The following is a 15,820-nucleotide window of genomic DNA, read 5'->3' as shown; positions in this document are numbered from 1 at the left end:
GAACCACTTCAAGAGTTAGTGATCCCCAGAAAACTAGAGAGCAGTTTTGGGGTGCAAGTTTATTTTGAAGCATTATTTGCATTTCACTATGCCATTCTGCATATACTCATTGCATAAATTATTTTATCTTTTACTAGGCATAATAGTTTGGGAAGGACAGATGCAATGAAGGTAAAAATATTTATCTGGATTTTGCTATAAATTTATCTTTAAAAGGAACGTGTATGCTGGTATTTAATAGCTTTAATGAAAAACATCCATTTTAATCCATTGAATATACATAACTGTAATCAAGAATCACATTCTGTACTGTGTTATCTTTTTTTGGGGAAGTTATTCTAGTAAGAGCACTCCCAGTAAAGAATTTAAAGTAAAATAGCAATTCTTACCTTGTCTGTATTGCAGGAACAAAAGAATAAACATAATGGAAGATTGCATGTGTTTCGTCCAGAAGGTAAATAGTACATGATATCATAACTAAAACCCATGGGATCATGCCCCCCCCCCCCGTAACATTTTAAGAATCATGCTCCATTTCCCTCCCTTGGCCTCTGGACATACCCACATCAAATCTCTAGCTCTTGAATGAATCTGGTTTAAGACATTGTTAAGAATACTGGATTAGTCATCTTCTGCTTAATCCTATTATAGCTTCAAGGTGTGAAAGGCTGTAATACTTTGTCACAGTCATCATTGTGGTAAGATCAACTGACTTGTTATCAGTGTGGACAGAAGGATTGTTAAAAGCACAAGTCTTCCTTCCCTCCCTTCAGAACATTAGTCAGCCATTTCTGTCCAGGTGTTGGCTCTCTCCATAAGCACTTTGTTTCTTCCAAGCCCTCTTATTATTGATACCAACTACTGGCCAGACTCGAAAGGAAAACTCAGTAATTTAATTCAGAAAAAAAGAAAAGGAAGTTTGTGCTGTTTTGCTTTAAAAATTTTGTAAAATGTGTTTTTACCTTTAAAACCTATTGTACTATTTTTCCTCATTACAGTGTTCGGAAAATGAAGGAAGTTGTCCTGTGTGTGTGTGTGTGTGTGCGTGCGCGTGTGTGCGTGCGTGCGTGCAGGTTCCCCTATATTTGTCAGTTTCAATTAGTTTTTCACTTCTTCTATGAAGTAAAAAGGGAGATTGCTCAAAAATTAATCTGTTTTAATTATCCTGCTGTATATGGTCCAGTTAACTGCACTATGTTGACATATCTGCTTTTCTAGAACTATTTCTGTCCTGTAGATTTCTTTATTTCACATTCAGAAAAATTTGGGAGATGCCCAAATAGGGGCTGGAGAGAGGCAAACTAACCAACCTAGAGAAGCCCTGATAGCGTCCTGAAATAAATTTTCCAATAGTACTGCATAATCCTGACAGGTGGATACAATTCCTGTTGGTTGAAAATGGAAGATGTCGGAAACTAGAGAGAAAACCAAGTGAATTGCTTAGCATGAGTGTCCTGCTGACCTGTCAGGGCAACACCACTGATTACAGACTTGGAGCAGAAACAATAGAGGCAGGATATATGATAATTCTTTCTAGCTCAGTTCTTTGTTGTTCCAGTCGACAGAATCTTGCCAAATTGAAGCACTTTACTATCTGTATTTACCATACTTTTTGAGAAACTATTAGGGAAGGGCTGCCTGCACCCTCTTTGTCTCATACATTATATCTGGACTGACCTGCCTCTTATTCCTCTGGAACGCACCCACTTCCTCCTGTGATGCAGCCTACTACATTCCATCACAGGAGTCACTACCTTGAATTGTGTCTGAAAGCCAACTGGCAACCAGTGCATTTCTCAAGGGAGCGAGGTGAGTTAGGTTTCCAGGATACACACTCATCATTGCCTAGGCCTATACCAACTGTAGCTTCCAAATGTTTTTCAAGAGCAACACACACACAGCATACTACAATAATCCAACCAGGAGGTGAATAGACAGACCTTGACTGTGAAAAAGGCCCGCAGATCCAGAAATGGCTGCTTCCTGGTCGCAGCTACCACTTCCTTATTGAACAGAAATTGTGACTCTAGGACAGGGGTGTCAAACTCAATTTCATTGAGGGCTGCATCATGGTTGTGTTTAACCTATGGGGGGAGAGAGTGGACATGTTCGGAGTAGGGTGGCTAGCTCGATCTCACTTGTGTCAGGGGCACCTGTGGTGGCCCAAGCACTCTGCCAGTGAAAACAGACTCCGAGCACTGTTTTTGGCTGCAATGGCTTCCTGCAACCATCTGCCAGTGAAAACGGAGGGCCATGGGCAGCATCCCCCGAGCTCTGTTTTTGTTGGTAGAGGCACCACAGGCCAGACCTTTGCTGTTTCCAGGTTGCCCCCATGGGTCAGATCGAAGCACCTCATGGGCCAGATCCGACCAAAAGGCCTTGAATTTGACACCCTTGCTCTAAAAGGATGGCAAAATTGCAAGCCACTTCTGAATGGGACAGCACAGTCCTTTTCAGAGTCAAGATGGTATTTCTCTAGAGTCACTAGATCCATAAACTAAATCGTGGAGGGATTTAGTCTGAATCTGTTCCTCCCTATCCAGACCCTTATAGCCTCCAAGCACTGGTCAGCACTTCTACTAAGTTGTTTGTTTGGTCTAGGTCCATGATTATTTTGATAATACTGAACCCTATGACAATAGATGATTTCCCCCAGATGTTAAAGGGATCTTGAGAGATTTTTAAAAGAGAAATAGGATGTGAGATGTTAAAGAGGCCAGATCTTTCTCCCCGTTGCTTGACTGGACCTGCCCCTTCAAGACGGAAGAGAGATCTTGCAAATTGGTCCTTCCCTCCTCACTGCCTTGGAAATGGTCCAAGAAGATACCATGATTGATCATACCAAAAGCTGTTGCGAAATGAAGGAATAGGATTGCATTTTTTGATCACAGTTTTTCCATAAGTCATCCAAAAGTAACCAAAACTAACTTTCTGCTGTATTTGACTTCTATTGCAATGGTTTCAAATAAGCTTTTTCCTTTAATTGCTGGAGTTGCCTGGCCACCACTCTCAGTGCAACATTTCGTAGCAAGGAACAGTTGGCAGCAGATCTAAAGTTATCCAAAATAGTCAGGTCAGATGGAAACTCTTGAATAGGAGACCCATGACAGCTGCTTTTAGAGGCCACAGAAAAATCCCTCGCTCAAAGAAGTTAAGGAAAGTCTAGCAAATATATTTTATATTTATTGTAGACATTGGTATCATTCTGTGCTTTCCATTTTAATAGAAAAATTATGATTAATAAATTGATCCCGCATCAAACAAACTACAATTTTCTGTTTCTATTTTTAGAGGAAGTAATTATTGAACCAGTTCAAACAGTCCCACGGTAAGGGGCACATTATGTGGAGGGTATATTTCTTATAGTTTAACATCATACCTTGTTAATAGAGATTGATAATAATGTCATAATTTTGTATATGTATGGATATAGTTTAGAAATAAATCTCATTCTTTAAAGTAAATACAAATAGGATTGAAATCACAATTGGAAGAACTAATACTGATTCTCAGTTGGTGTTTAACATGGGTGTCATATTTACTGTGTCATGTTGCCGTCACATGATCTCTTGAGACATTTTTCCCATTTGTGGAGCTGGGATGGGCGTTGCCTATGTGTGACGCATCCGGCCCATGGGCTGCTAGTTTGACATCCCTGGTGTATAGTATATACCGTAGGTAAAACACATGCTAGAATTGCTAGCAGGATTCCTGTGAATCCCAATGGGCTTACAGAGACTGCCCTTACTGCCTGCCAAGCCGCCATCGTTTTACTGTTTAGATATTTACAATACAATATAATACAATAGCAGAGTTGGAAGGGACCTTGGAGGACTTCTAGTCCAATCCCCTGCCTAGGCAGGAAACCCCGTACCATTTCAGACAAATGGCTATCCAACATCTTCTTAAACACTTCCAGTGTTGGGGCATTCACAACTTCTGGAGGCAGGCTGTTCCACTGATTAATTGTTCTAACTGTCAGGAAATTTCTCCTCAGTTGTAAGTTGCTTCTCTCCTTGATTAGTTTCCACCCATTGCTTCTTGTTCTACCCTCAGGTGCCCTGGAGAATAGTTTGACTCCCTCTTCTTTGTGACAGCCCCTGCGATATTGGAACACTGCTATCATGTCTCCCTTAGTCCTTTAGTTTGTTTAAAACTAAAATAATTTAAAGTACCCTTAGATTAATCTGTATTAACAAGAATACAGTTGGATCCCAAAGTTCTTAGGCAATAAAAATCCATTTAGATCTAGCTTTATACATAATGACCACTCTGCGGAGAAAAAAAATGTTAAGGATAAACTGGGGGTTAGGAGTCTGTACTCTCTGGGGTGTCTAATGGGACTTGGTGATTGAACAAAACCCCCACAGTAGCCACTTTCTTTTGCTATATATGACATGTTTTCAAAATTTCAAAGCCACCTGTTAGCTCAAAACGTTTGGGAGCACTTAATTCGTTTATTACAGATTTGTTGAAAGCATGTATCTCTGCTGATTCCAAATATTCATTGAATATATATTTAGTTCTAGTGATTGGATAACTTTCCACATCAATCTTGGGTCCAATGCAGGTGTGCTGTAAATGTAAATAAAATGTAAAAATGAGGAATGGGCTATTCAACTTCATGTAGTTTATTCTTAATAAAGTAAAGAAACCAAGCTCCACTGGGTTCTCACAACTCCCACTCCCACCAAAACATCACCGTCACCACTACCACCATAATATCCAACTGGGTATGATTTTTATGAAAACATTCATAATCTGATTCTTATTCCATTAATTTTCCTAAGTGCTATCTTATCTGGATTTTACCTGTGTATAATGCTTGTTATCATTATGCCTAGATTATGATCCTGGATCAGCTAAACCTTCTAGGGTTTGCTTTGCTTTGGTTCGCTCACACTATTTCTAGAGAGCCTGTGCTAAAATATCCTTTGACCTTGTTATTTAAGAATTCAGTAAATAATTCAGAACTTTTCTCATTTTCCATTTCTATGGTTTTGTCTAAGACACTGAAGCTCAGTTTTCCTGTGGTGACATATTTGAGTTCTTGTGGCCTATCATTCCCAGTATCTCTTCTTCTTTTTTTCTTCTAAAAACTTACAATAGCAGAAACGCATGCTAGGCTGCAGGACGTAACTGAACAGCGACATCACATAGTTGAACTTGCTGGAGTCAGCCAAGGGCCAGCATCACCCACTCTTTGCGTCCTTTTTATCGACAAGGAATAAAAGCCTCTTCTGGCAGAAGATTGCCTTAGCACTTCCTTTCACTTGCCAAGATGGGTTCCTTGCGATATTCATGTAAGCCCCCAGCTTCCACAGAAGTGGTGCAAGGAGGGCAGAGTGAGCAAAACATCCTTGCACCATCTCAGTGCAAGCCCTGTTTTTGTACATACGTTGGGATCTCACCTGTGCATATGTAAAGGATGGAGCTTGCAGTGCGGTATTGTTTTTTGACAATTTGGCAAAGCTACGAGATCCTGTGGGTGCCTGTACTGCAAACGGTTGCTTATGCTATTGCAGTCACAGCCTGTTTGTGGAGTTACAGCAGTGGTTCCCAAACCTGGGTAAACTTAATAACTGCAGTAATTCTCATAACAATGGAGGCAAGAAAAATGATAAAAAGGGGCAAAATTCACAAGAACTTTTCTCACTTAGCAACAGAAATCTCGGGCTCAATTGTGGTTGTAAATCAAAGACTACCGTAACTGTAATGCATTCTTGTCTAATTTGAGCAGGTTGATCTGTGGGATACCTTCATGTCCCATCCTAGCTTTCTGATGTTAGTGTGATTTTTCCCCCCGCCTTTAAAAAGTACAATTTCCCATTAGGGATAATTAACAGCGTCTATAGCAGCATATTTGCTTTGCAGTCTGTATGTTTTGTTCAGAAGAAGCAAGTCCCATTTGACCTCAGGCAAATATAATACATATCAGTATTGATATGAAAAAATATGAAAATGGAATGCTAAGTGTATGTTTCATAAAATAAACACAAAAGAAGCTTTTAAATAGATCAAAATAAGATTGGATAATTTTTAATTTTACACACACACTGTATTCAGTGTATTTATGACTTTCCAATGCCAAAGGTGCTTGAACTTATAATAACACTGTGTAAGTAGTGTTAAAAACAATCAAAAGCACATAGACAAAATTAAGAAGCTAAAAGTAGATATACTCTCAGTTAACATTTATTTCAGTAAAACTGACATAATTAAAAGGTTTCTCTGAGTATGAACAGCTTTACCTTCTGAGAAAGGGTATTAAAATGAGAATTTGCATGGACTCCTTTGATGGGAGTTTCAGAGTCTGAAAACTACCTTAGACAATCCCAGAAAGGTTTCTGCATAGTACTAGTTTATTTCCAACTTAAATATGTACTGAACTATTCATAAACTATATTGAATAAATGATGTAAACATTGTAAAAACGTTTTACAGTGAAAACTCACAGCTAAAAAATATTGAGCAATAACTAAGATGTAGTACAGAATTATTTAAAAAAGATAATATTTAAAATTAGGGAACTATTATACAATGAACACGATATTAATGTATTTATTGATGTTGGAATATCAGGGCTATAAAATAGGACATTTAACAATATTCCAGAAAAAGGTGGGGTAGCAAACCATTTCAGTACTGTTTCAGTGCTCCAAAAAACCTGTGTAGATATGTTTAGACAGTTAGCCAGAGTTGAACTTGACTCAATAATGTTTTCATTTGTCACTCTCTAAGTTATTTAAATTTAAGAGACAAACTTACAATAACTGAAGTATTGAAATAATGTATTTATTCTCTGTAGAAATATATTATACAGTTGGTTATTACTTTGGAAAATGTATTAATTACTCCATAGTTCACCAATTATTTTATGTCCATCTTCTGTTTGTCTTATCATTGTGCCAAAATCAACCTTTTACCCTAACCTTGAAAAGATGCAATACAAGAAAGTAAAAATAAAAAGTTATAGCAGTTGTTTAAAATTATATTTTAGTAGAATCATTATTCTGTCACTGATGTTTAAAAAAATTTGCAGTGATTTTTTTTTAATTTTTAACCAAGGTAGTATGGGATGTGGAAATGAACCTACGAGCAGACCTTACACTCCGTCAAAGCAGATCTTGTTATGTACAGCTAAATCATTAGAAAAGTAAGTCTCACTTCAGTTGAGTTGTTAATTAATTCTATTACAAGAACAAATTGCTGACATCAAGCTTTTTAAATAGTTAACTGTTGTTCAGCTGCCCAACTTTGTAGATCTTGTTTTATAGCCTGCTCTTGAAACATTGTAGAATAGGGTTTTTTAAATGTGTGTGTGTGTGTGTGTGTGTGTGTGTGTGTGTGTGTGTGTGAGTGAGAGAGAGAGAGAGAGAGAGAGGGAAGTGCTGCCTCATGAATGTCTATTGCCATTGTGACAGCTAGAAGTTCAGAACAAAATAATCATGTGAAAAGACCTCCATAATTGTATTGGTCTTTATGGCAATTGGTGTGAGGATAGAGGTACCCTCTGCAATGATGCTCCAATAATAGTTTAAGATCATACGTGACCCATTCCATTCTCAGTCCACAGACATGGAAATGCAGCATTAATTCTGAATAGCTGTTTTGTTCCACAAAATTAAATAACACCATAAGTGCATTTTTTAAAAAAAATGTGCATGTTACATGTAAAATGCAATTAATTTTATTTCTAATTTGGCCCTAAACATTAAGTAATTCTGACCTAATCAGGTAGAAAGAGTTTTAAAAAAAGAAACTTTGTGGCTTATTTAGTATTTATTCTATTGGCTAAATTTGTTTTGGTTAAAAAAAAATTATACTTTTTTTATTGTTTGGGAAAAAAACGCAATGCTAAGACGGAATCCTTTAGTGGCCAGAATTGTGAAAAAGAAAAGTCCAAAGGTGAAAGTAAGACCACATGGCTGCCTTGAAGAATCAGGTGAGATTTATGTCTGCATTTGTGCTTTATAGATAATACGGATGGCTGTCTGTTGTTGGGATGGAGAATAGAAGCTGGGATTCACACAAGCATTTCCACCATGAGTAGCCTTATTTCCTCTATGTATTGTTCTGGCTATGTCAGTTTAACAGGTTCTTTAATTTGGTATTTTCAGTATGGTTCTGGACATGCATGATTTTGCATGCATGCAGTCTCTTTATCTTCATAAAGTGGCAGCCATTTGAGCAATAAATATGCAAAATCACTATCAAATTTGATTGGAGATTCCTATGAATAGTATTTGGTATTGCTGTGGCTACTTTTCCCACAGTGTCTGGAGGCTGGGGGGCTCTGGATGGGGGACAGCAGGCTTCAGCTGAACCCTGGTAAGATATAGGAGTTGTGGATCTGTGGAGCCTCAGGATCAGCTTGTCTCTGCCCTCTGCTGGTATGTCTGGCACGGTTCCACCACAAATGCGCGCACAACAAAAGCGTGCCTGACTAAACCGCGGTGACTAAAGCGCGGTGACAAAACCGTGCGACGGATGAGCGACGAATTAGCCCTAAAGCACACCGACAAAAGCGCGCCGACAGAAGCGCGCTGTAACGTAACCCTAAACCTAAACCTAACCCTAAACCTTACCTTAAATTAAATCGCGCTTCTGTCGGCGCGCTGTTGTCGGCGCGCTGTTGTCGGTGCGCATTTGACATCGCGGTTTTAGCGCCGCAGTGTTGTCGGCGCGCTTATAACGTTCGCGCTTTTGTCGGGTCACGGTCTGGCACTTCCTCTGGACACTGGCTTCCCCACTCACATGGATGAGCTTGTCTCTGCTGTTATTCCTGGTGCCTGCTCTGGTCACTGTCTTTCCCATTTGCCTGCTGGTTTCTGTCTCTCTCTCTGTCTGTCTGTCTCTCTCCCTCCCTGCCTCTCTCTCGCCCCCCCCCTTGCTGTTTCTCATCTTCCTTCACTCTTTGTCCTCCTTCATTCCGGGTGATTCCCTCTCCGTGGTGGTCATTTCAGGTTGCCCCATCCTATCACTGGCTGGGTGCCACCCCTCAGACATCCACATCTGGTCATTGGCCAAGCGACACTGCCCCAGGACACTGCAGTCCCCTATCTCCCAGCTAATCAGCTGTGCATCGCTGCTGCCAACAATCTTACCTCTACCCTGGGGCACCCATAGCCCCCCTCCGCCCAGCTGATCAACTGTGTGCTGCTGCCACTGATGATCATGAACCCAGCCGGCTGTTGTCCAGCGGATCAGCTCCAGTGAATACTGCTGCTGGCCAGGGCTCTGGCATAGCTCAGGTGAACATCACTGCTCCAGCCCACCCACTCTACACCCCTCTATTACTTCTTAATTAATTGAATAAATGCAGGTAGCTAAAAGCAATCTTTGCTTCTAGTTTCTTCGTTAGTTTAACAATATAAATGAAAGAAATCTTAATGTACATTGCAACATGCTATACCTAAGTCTTTCACCCTTTCACCATGGTAGAAACATACCTGGCAATCACTTTGTCTTCCATATTTCTCATGCTGTAGCCTTTGTCTTGTTTCCAGACTTGGATGAGACAGACTTAAGTCATCCTTGGCTACATCAGGGTTAGTGTAGTGAATGACTTTGATGGGAGCAGCAACAGCCATTATGTTTGCCAATTGCTTGCAAGTATTGTGACAACAGAGGGAGCCAACAGAGCAGAGCTTTTCAGCTGTTTCATTTGGATATGAATACTCCCCTTCTGCTTTGACTCTGCCACCACTTTTCTCCTGTTTTGTTTCAACATGTAGGTAGCAAGCTGCAGAATTGTGCAGATTGCTCAGCAGGCAGGACTGAAATTGCTTTAATTCTATGGGTTACTGATTTAGCACAAAGTTGAATTAGCTAAACAGCCACATGATGTAAGTGAGATAGTCTAACTCTAAAAAGATAGGGCAAACCTCCACTGGGAATAGGGAAGGAATTGTCTTTTCTATGACGACATCTGCCTCTTGGATGTTGTGTCAGTATCTGAGTTAGAAATTTTTTTTAAAAAGTCTGCATGGTGATATGAATAGACTTGTGGACTATTTTGTATTAAAATGGAGTGGAAGGTTGTTTGCTGAACACAGCAGAACTTGTAGATGATGGAAGTTGGAATAGATGAAATACCTACTAAGTGATTTAACATTGTGTAGAGAATTGGCTAGAAAGTGTGATATCCTTTGGGTGGTTAAGGTGTTTTAGATGGGACATGAATGCGTCCTTTTTCATGCAGATGATGTCATATTATTGAGAATCCAAATGATTTTCCAACAAATGTTAGATGGATTGTAATGAATGATGCCAAGAAGACTATAGATTTCAAATTAATTACCAAAGACCAAGGTAGTTGTGTTGTTGTTCTTCTTAATTTCCTCTTTTACCACTTCACGTGTTGAAGGAGATACAAGGTACATTCTTGCAATTTCTGGCGGACTTAAGCATTATTATTTGATGCTGTCATAGTGTGCCTTTCATGTGGCGCCGAGCCAAGGTGGCGCAGTGGTTAAATGCAGCACTGCAGGCTACTTCAGCTGACTGCAGTTCTGCAGTTCGGCTGTTCAAATCTCACTGGCTCAGGGTTGACTCAGCCTTCCATCCTTCCGAGGTGGGTAAAATGAGGACCCGGATTGTTGTTGGGGGCAATATGCTGACTCTGTAAACCGCTTAGAGAGGACCGAAAGCCCTATGAAGCGGTATATAAGTCTAACCGCTATTGCTATTGCTATGTTTCTTTCCATCTTCTTCTGACCTTGTGTTCTTTGGCCTTCTCTTTTTGTATATGTCTTGTATGGTATAGAATCCCAAGACAACATAAGGTAGTTGTGTTTGACAGATAAAACAGTGAATTACTGCAAATTACACATACATAAAGAGCAATTAATTCTAATTGATTTGTTTGACCTTATTAAAATGTTTAGATAGGAAATAGATGGTTGTATTTTTAAACATGCAAACAATGATAGAAGAGCAATGGGTGAGTTGAAAGAATTAATGTTTGTTGAAAGAAGCAAAAATGGCTTTATGTAATGCTTCTGCCTCCCTTTTTAAATAGACGTGAATGCTGGGTGTGTCAGGAGAAGTATAAATGATACGAGATCGTAGAAGCAAAAATGGCTTTATGTAATGCTTCTGCCTCCCTTTTTAAATAGACGTGAATGCTGGGTGTGTCAGGAGAAGTATAAATGATACGAGATCGTATTACTTAACTATGAATGGTAAAACAAGTGGATGCAAAAAGTATTATACTGAATGGTTTGGGTTAAAGTAGATTTGTATGCATTTCTTTTTCTTCTTAACTCCCACTTTAAATTTCTTTTGCTTTTTATTATTCTTTTTCTGAAATTTTCATAGCATAGCCTACTCCAAAAGGCAATGAAGTGGTGGGTTTGTAGTATAGGCTGCCAATTAATCAAGTTTAAATCTTCAGTCCATAAAAAATGATCAATGAATCGACTTGCAAGCCTTTATAATTTCTTTTACCAAGAAAGTGTAATTGGGATAGTCTCCTTGCCCCAACTTTATAAATGCCTGCTTAGCATCTGTGAAGAATATGCTGCCATCCTTTTGCTAACCCACTACTGATTCAAGCTGCATCTGGATGAGTGGAATTCAGCAGGAAAATGTGATTTAACTTTAGTTTAAAAGAAGGAATAGAATTTCCTGTGTGAATTTCTTTTGTGTGTGAAGGGGAGCAAAACCCTTCTTGGCTAAGTTTAAGAGCTTAGGTAAAAAGACTATTGTGGAAGCAGCCATTTTTGGTGTCACATGCTTTCTTTCATCTGAGGGAAGAAATTACATCAACATGTCCGTGAGTGAGCTAACAAAAAAAGTCACCGACTTCTACATCATTACATCCTTTTAGTCTAAGTATTAACAATTCATAGAAAAATTGTCAAATATTGCATAGTTTTATAAAGTTCTAACTCTGACTTCTGAAGTTAATTTGCTCTATGTTCACAGAGCTTCCCAGTTCTTCCCATTACCTCTCTATGAGCTAAATTCATATCATGGTTGCACATGATGTCAGCGTCAGTCAACCTCTCACTAAATGAAGGGTAGGTTGATATAAATTTTAAACACAGGGAGGATTGACAATTCTTATGTAAGTGCAGAGTGCAATGGAATATAAACATTCTAGTAAGTGAGCCTCATGATCATTTTTAAGGGAAAGTCCTCCTACATCTGAGGCAAGTTCAGTTTAATTCCATCATTCCAGTTCCCTCAGTGGCAAGCCAGCTTTCTCCAGGGAAACCTACAAATAGGGTACTAGTAATCTCTCCACAGTGATGCTCTCCACATATTGTTATTTTGTATGCTATCCTATTTTTGAAGGAGATTCCATCAGTAGACCTGCTTTTATGAATTAATCTCATTCTCATTTTAGAGCTAAGCCCTTAGCATCAGATTCTGGGGCACAGAATTCTTTAAATTGAAAGATTTTTAAATTGTCTGTATTGGCAATCATGTTCATTGTTCTGTTGTTGGGGGAGAGAATTTTTATCTCCACCAACCATATTAATTTTTTTAGATATCTTTTTCTAAGATAATAGCTTAATTGCATCAGTCTTGTCTCACTTGAAATATGCTTTCAACATTTAAAATACTTGGCTGTCTTAATTTTCTTTTAAAGAGAACTTTTACTGACTACAATTGGATGTGTACTGACTACACATCAATTGGATGTGAAAAAAATATGAATCCAAACCTATGTATGAAGTCCATGGTTGTTATTAGACAGGACAGGATAATTCTCATGCTTCCACCCCTTAGAAGGTAGAACAAATACAGAGGAATATGCTATTTATTGATATCTGTGATATCTGATGTATTTTATTGGATCAATAATCCAGTGCTAGCCATTCATTTTATTGTACAGGCGCTTAAAATCATTTGACTTACATATATTTCAATATTATAAAAGAGGGCAATTTAATGACAAATATCAACAATATGGACCAATCACATTGCGATTTTGTTTGTGTTAACATTTGTAAAGGGTTTCTATAGAATTCCAAAGGCCTCGCTTAATCCTTTTGATGGAAGTTTGAATTTTGTTTAGATGAAAAAATGAAAAATTCCAAGATTGATGAAAAGACTGTCAACAATGAAGTCTGTACTGAACCACAAAAGGACAGTGTGGACAAAAAAAATGATGAAAAGCCACCAGATAGTTCAGATGACGAAAACAACACTGGTCAAACAGGCAATGAAACTCAAAAGAGAATTGCACCACTACAATTGATGGGAGAGGTACAAGAATATACTAAACTGAAGCAGCACTGAAATAGAATTTGTTTTTCAAACAAAGGGGGTAAACATATTTCTCAATAGAATTGCTATTTCTTAAAATAGGGTTTATTTTCCCACATATAGGTAAAAATCCCATTGTTACAAAGATAGTGAAAATAATAAGAATCTACCCTATATAAAAAACATAGGTATAAATACAGTTATGGGAGACATATGGGAAAAATAGTTTTGTTTTGCACAAAAAACAAAACAATATTTTTCATCTCAACAATATTCATATACGCTGCCTGCAATAAAAGTGTAACATGTCCACTCTAATGCAGATAGGGGGTGTGATATCATTCTGAGGCTATCTTCTACCCTAAAGGATGCATCCTCGCTTTGCTTTTAATTCTTTCAGAGAATACGAGGGCTATAACATATATGGACATTGTAGTTTAAATACTTCTGACTCTAGAAGATGTATGCAGTAGCACAATATCTTCAATCTTTCGGTATCACTTTAGTTTTTAAATTATGTCATTTTGTTCATCCAAAGTTCTTTAAAATTATACTTATACTAAGAATGACCAGCATAAGATAATGCATAGAGGGACTATATATTACCATTGTTGATTAGTAACAACGGTAGTATAGTCTGTGATGCAATATTTTATTTGTGGTTTTATTTATTTAAGATATGCTCATGGCTTCCACTGCTTCAGTCTCAGGAATGGCCATAAATAAAATTTAAAACAAACGAAGTTAATTAAAACGCAATAAAACTTATTACATTCTCAAATAAGCTTAGCATTTTTTTTCAATTTGTATATTTTAAAATATCTTTCCTAGTTTCTGAAAGCAATAATGGAACGGAAATTCATTCTTGCAAAGAAGCTTTGTCAAATGAGTAAGTACATCATTGTGTCAGTAGTGTATTGTTGTTTATAGTGTTCATTATTTTTATTTTGTCCATTTTTTTGCGAGATTAAGTACCATATTTTTAAAGAAATCCTTTTCGCCCCATTGAGTGGCATATATGTCTTCCTCAATCTCAGGTGCTCAACCAGTGACCTAGGAGTTTGAGACTTCTGTGCGGCATCTTAGCTGTTCCCAGCATTAGACTGTTCAGGGCAGAGAGCTCATGGGATCTGTTGAAGCTGCTCTCCCATTTTAAGAATCACAGACCTAAATGCTCCTTCAGCCACTGAGGCACTTTGGCCTTTAATTCCCACGTTCTCTCTAGTTCCTTCTTCAAACTCCAGCTTCTCATATTTCTGCCTGATGTTAGTGTCACTTGGCACTGCTAACATCTATCACACCACCACTATTTTCTGGTCCTTGTCTACTATCATGATGTCTGGTTGATTGGCCAATACCTGCATGTCTGCCTGGATCTAGAAGTCCCACAGGATTTAGCCATGGCCTTTGGTGGAATCTCTCATCTGGACTTGGGAGGATCTAGCCCAGGGGTCAGCAACATTAAACACTCAAAGAGCCACAAAGATCCTAACCGGAAGCCCCCCATTCAATTCTGAAGCCAACTGGAAGTCCGGTTCTCCCACCATAGAGTCTCCTCCTAGTGCAGTGTCCCTTTTTCCTCTATTTGTCCTAACCGAAAATCCTATCAATTGTGGAGCCAACCGGTGACAGGGAGCCACAGCAGAGGGATGAAAGAGCCACGTGCTGCTCCAGAGCCACAGGTTAATGACCCCTGATCTAGCCCATAGACAATGCAAGCTACTTGGTTGTGCTATTCAGTGTGTGCTGTTCCTGCTTGCATGTTACACTCTCACTATGTTTTGGACTGTCTCAGACTATGTTTTTTGCATAACCTGTACCTCAGAACCTGTCTAACGTGGTAGACCCCTGCTTCTTTGGTTTGGGGCTTAGTCTTCTGCTGCTATGTTCAGTGCCTCATACTGTCTTTTAATCCAGCCCTTTCCAGCCATCAGTAAAATTTCCCAGTGTCAGCTACCTCAGATGTCTGTCAATGGTACAACTCATGCGGGATCATGTCTTGTCTTGGTATTTCCTCTGCTTGATCTTCCTCTCATGTTTGTTGCTGCCTCAGGCATTCTCTCGGCAGCTCATCTTTAGGTGCCATTTTACTGATTTCTGGTTTCATCCAGAAAAGTGGTTTGATGCTCACTAGATTTCACCCAACCTCTTTTCAGGTTGGTGTACAGCTGGATCTGAGGTAGAAACCTTGGTACATCTTTTTTCCTAAACATAACTCAGATTTGAGGATTCTTTAAAACCCCAATCTTGAGAAATATAATTTTATAAAACAGATTCCATAAGAAAGCAGGAGTTACTGTATATGTACTCACTGTACTCAAGTACATAAATACAAAGGATTGTATTTATACTCATCAGAAATGTATAGCTGTATAAAGTCTATATGTGTCTGTAGAAAAGGAGCAATTTCTGGTTTTTGTCTTGTATTTTTAATTATTTTTTATACTGTGAAGCATAAGAAACAAACAATGGAAGAAAATATTAGGGATGGTAATTAGAGAAACTACATCCATTACAGTTATTTAAAAAAACTAAATAGAGAGAAAAAAGAAGGAAAAAAGAAAATTGTCAGTAAAATATCAATTTAAAAAATCCAATA

The 15,820-nt window shown here is 38.5% G+C and overlaps 1 protein-coding gene across 3 annotated transcripts in view; it reads left to right on the top strand.

Moving 5' to 3' along the window:
* Positions 1–15,820, top strand: part of ERICH2 (glutamate rich 2) — a 30,079-nt gene that overhangs the window by 9,891 nt on the left and 4,368 nt on the right. For 2 of the 3 annotated variants that reach the window (XM_014063767.2, XM_014063769.2), the window contains 7 exons: positions 138–171; positions 406–454; positions 3,292–3,328; positions 7,073–7,156; positions 7,863–7,945; positions 13,031–13,221; positions 14,053–14,110. In XM_014063767.2, coding sequence (XP_013919242.2) covers positions 138–171; positions 406–454; positions 3,292–3,328; positions 7,073–7,156; positions 7,863–7,945; positions 13,031–13,221; positions 14,053–14,110 — 536 coding nt within the window. The remainder of the gene's footprint in view (positions 1–137; positions 172–405; positions 455–3,291; positions 3,329–7,072; positions 7,157–7,862; positions 7,946–13,030; positions 13,222–14,052; positions 14,111–15,820) is intronic. The other variant, XM_014063768.2, reaches the window with a different exon arrangement.

The sequence above is a fragment of the Thamnophis sirtalis genome, unplaced genomic scaffold, assembly GCF_051295495.1.
Source record: "Thamnophis sirtalis isolate CommonGarterSnake01/CBP01778 unplaced genomic scaffold, rThaSir2_p1.2 scaffold_1, whole genome shotgun sequence".
NCBI lineage: Eukaryota > Metazoa > Chordata > Lepidosauria > Squamata > Natricidae > Thamnophis > Thamnophis sirtalis.
The sequence above is the reverse complement of the archived record's forward strand: the minus strand, read 5'-3'. Positions and strand labels throughout refer to the sequence as shown.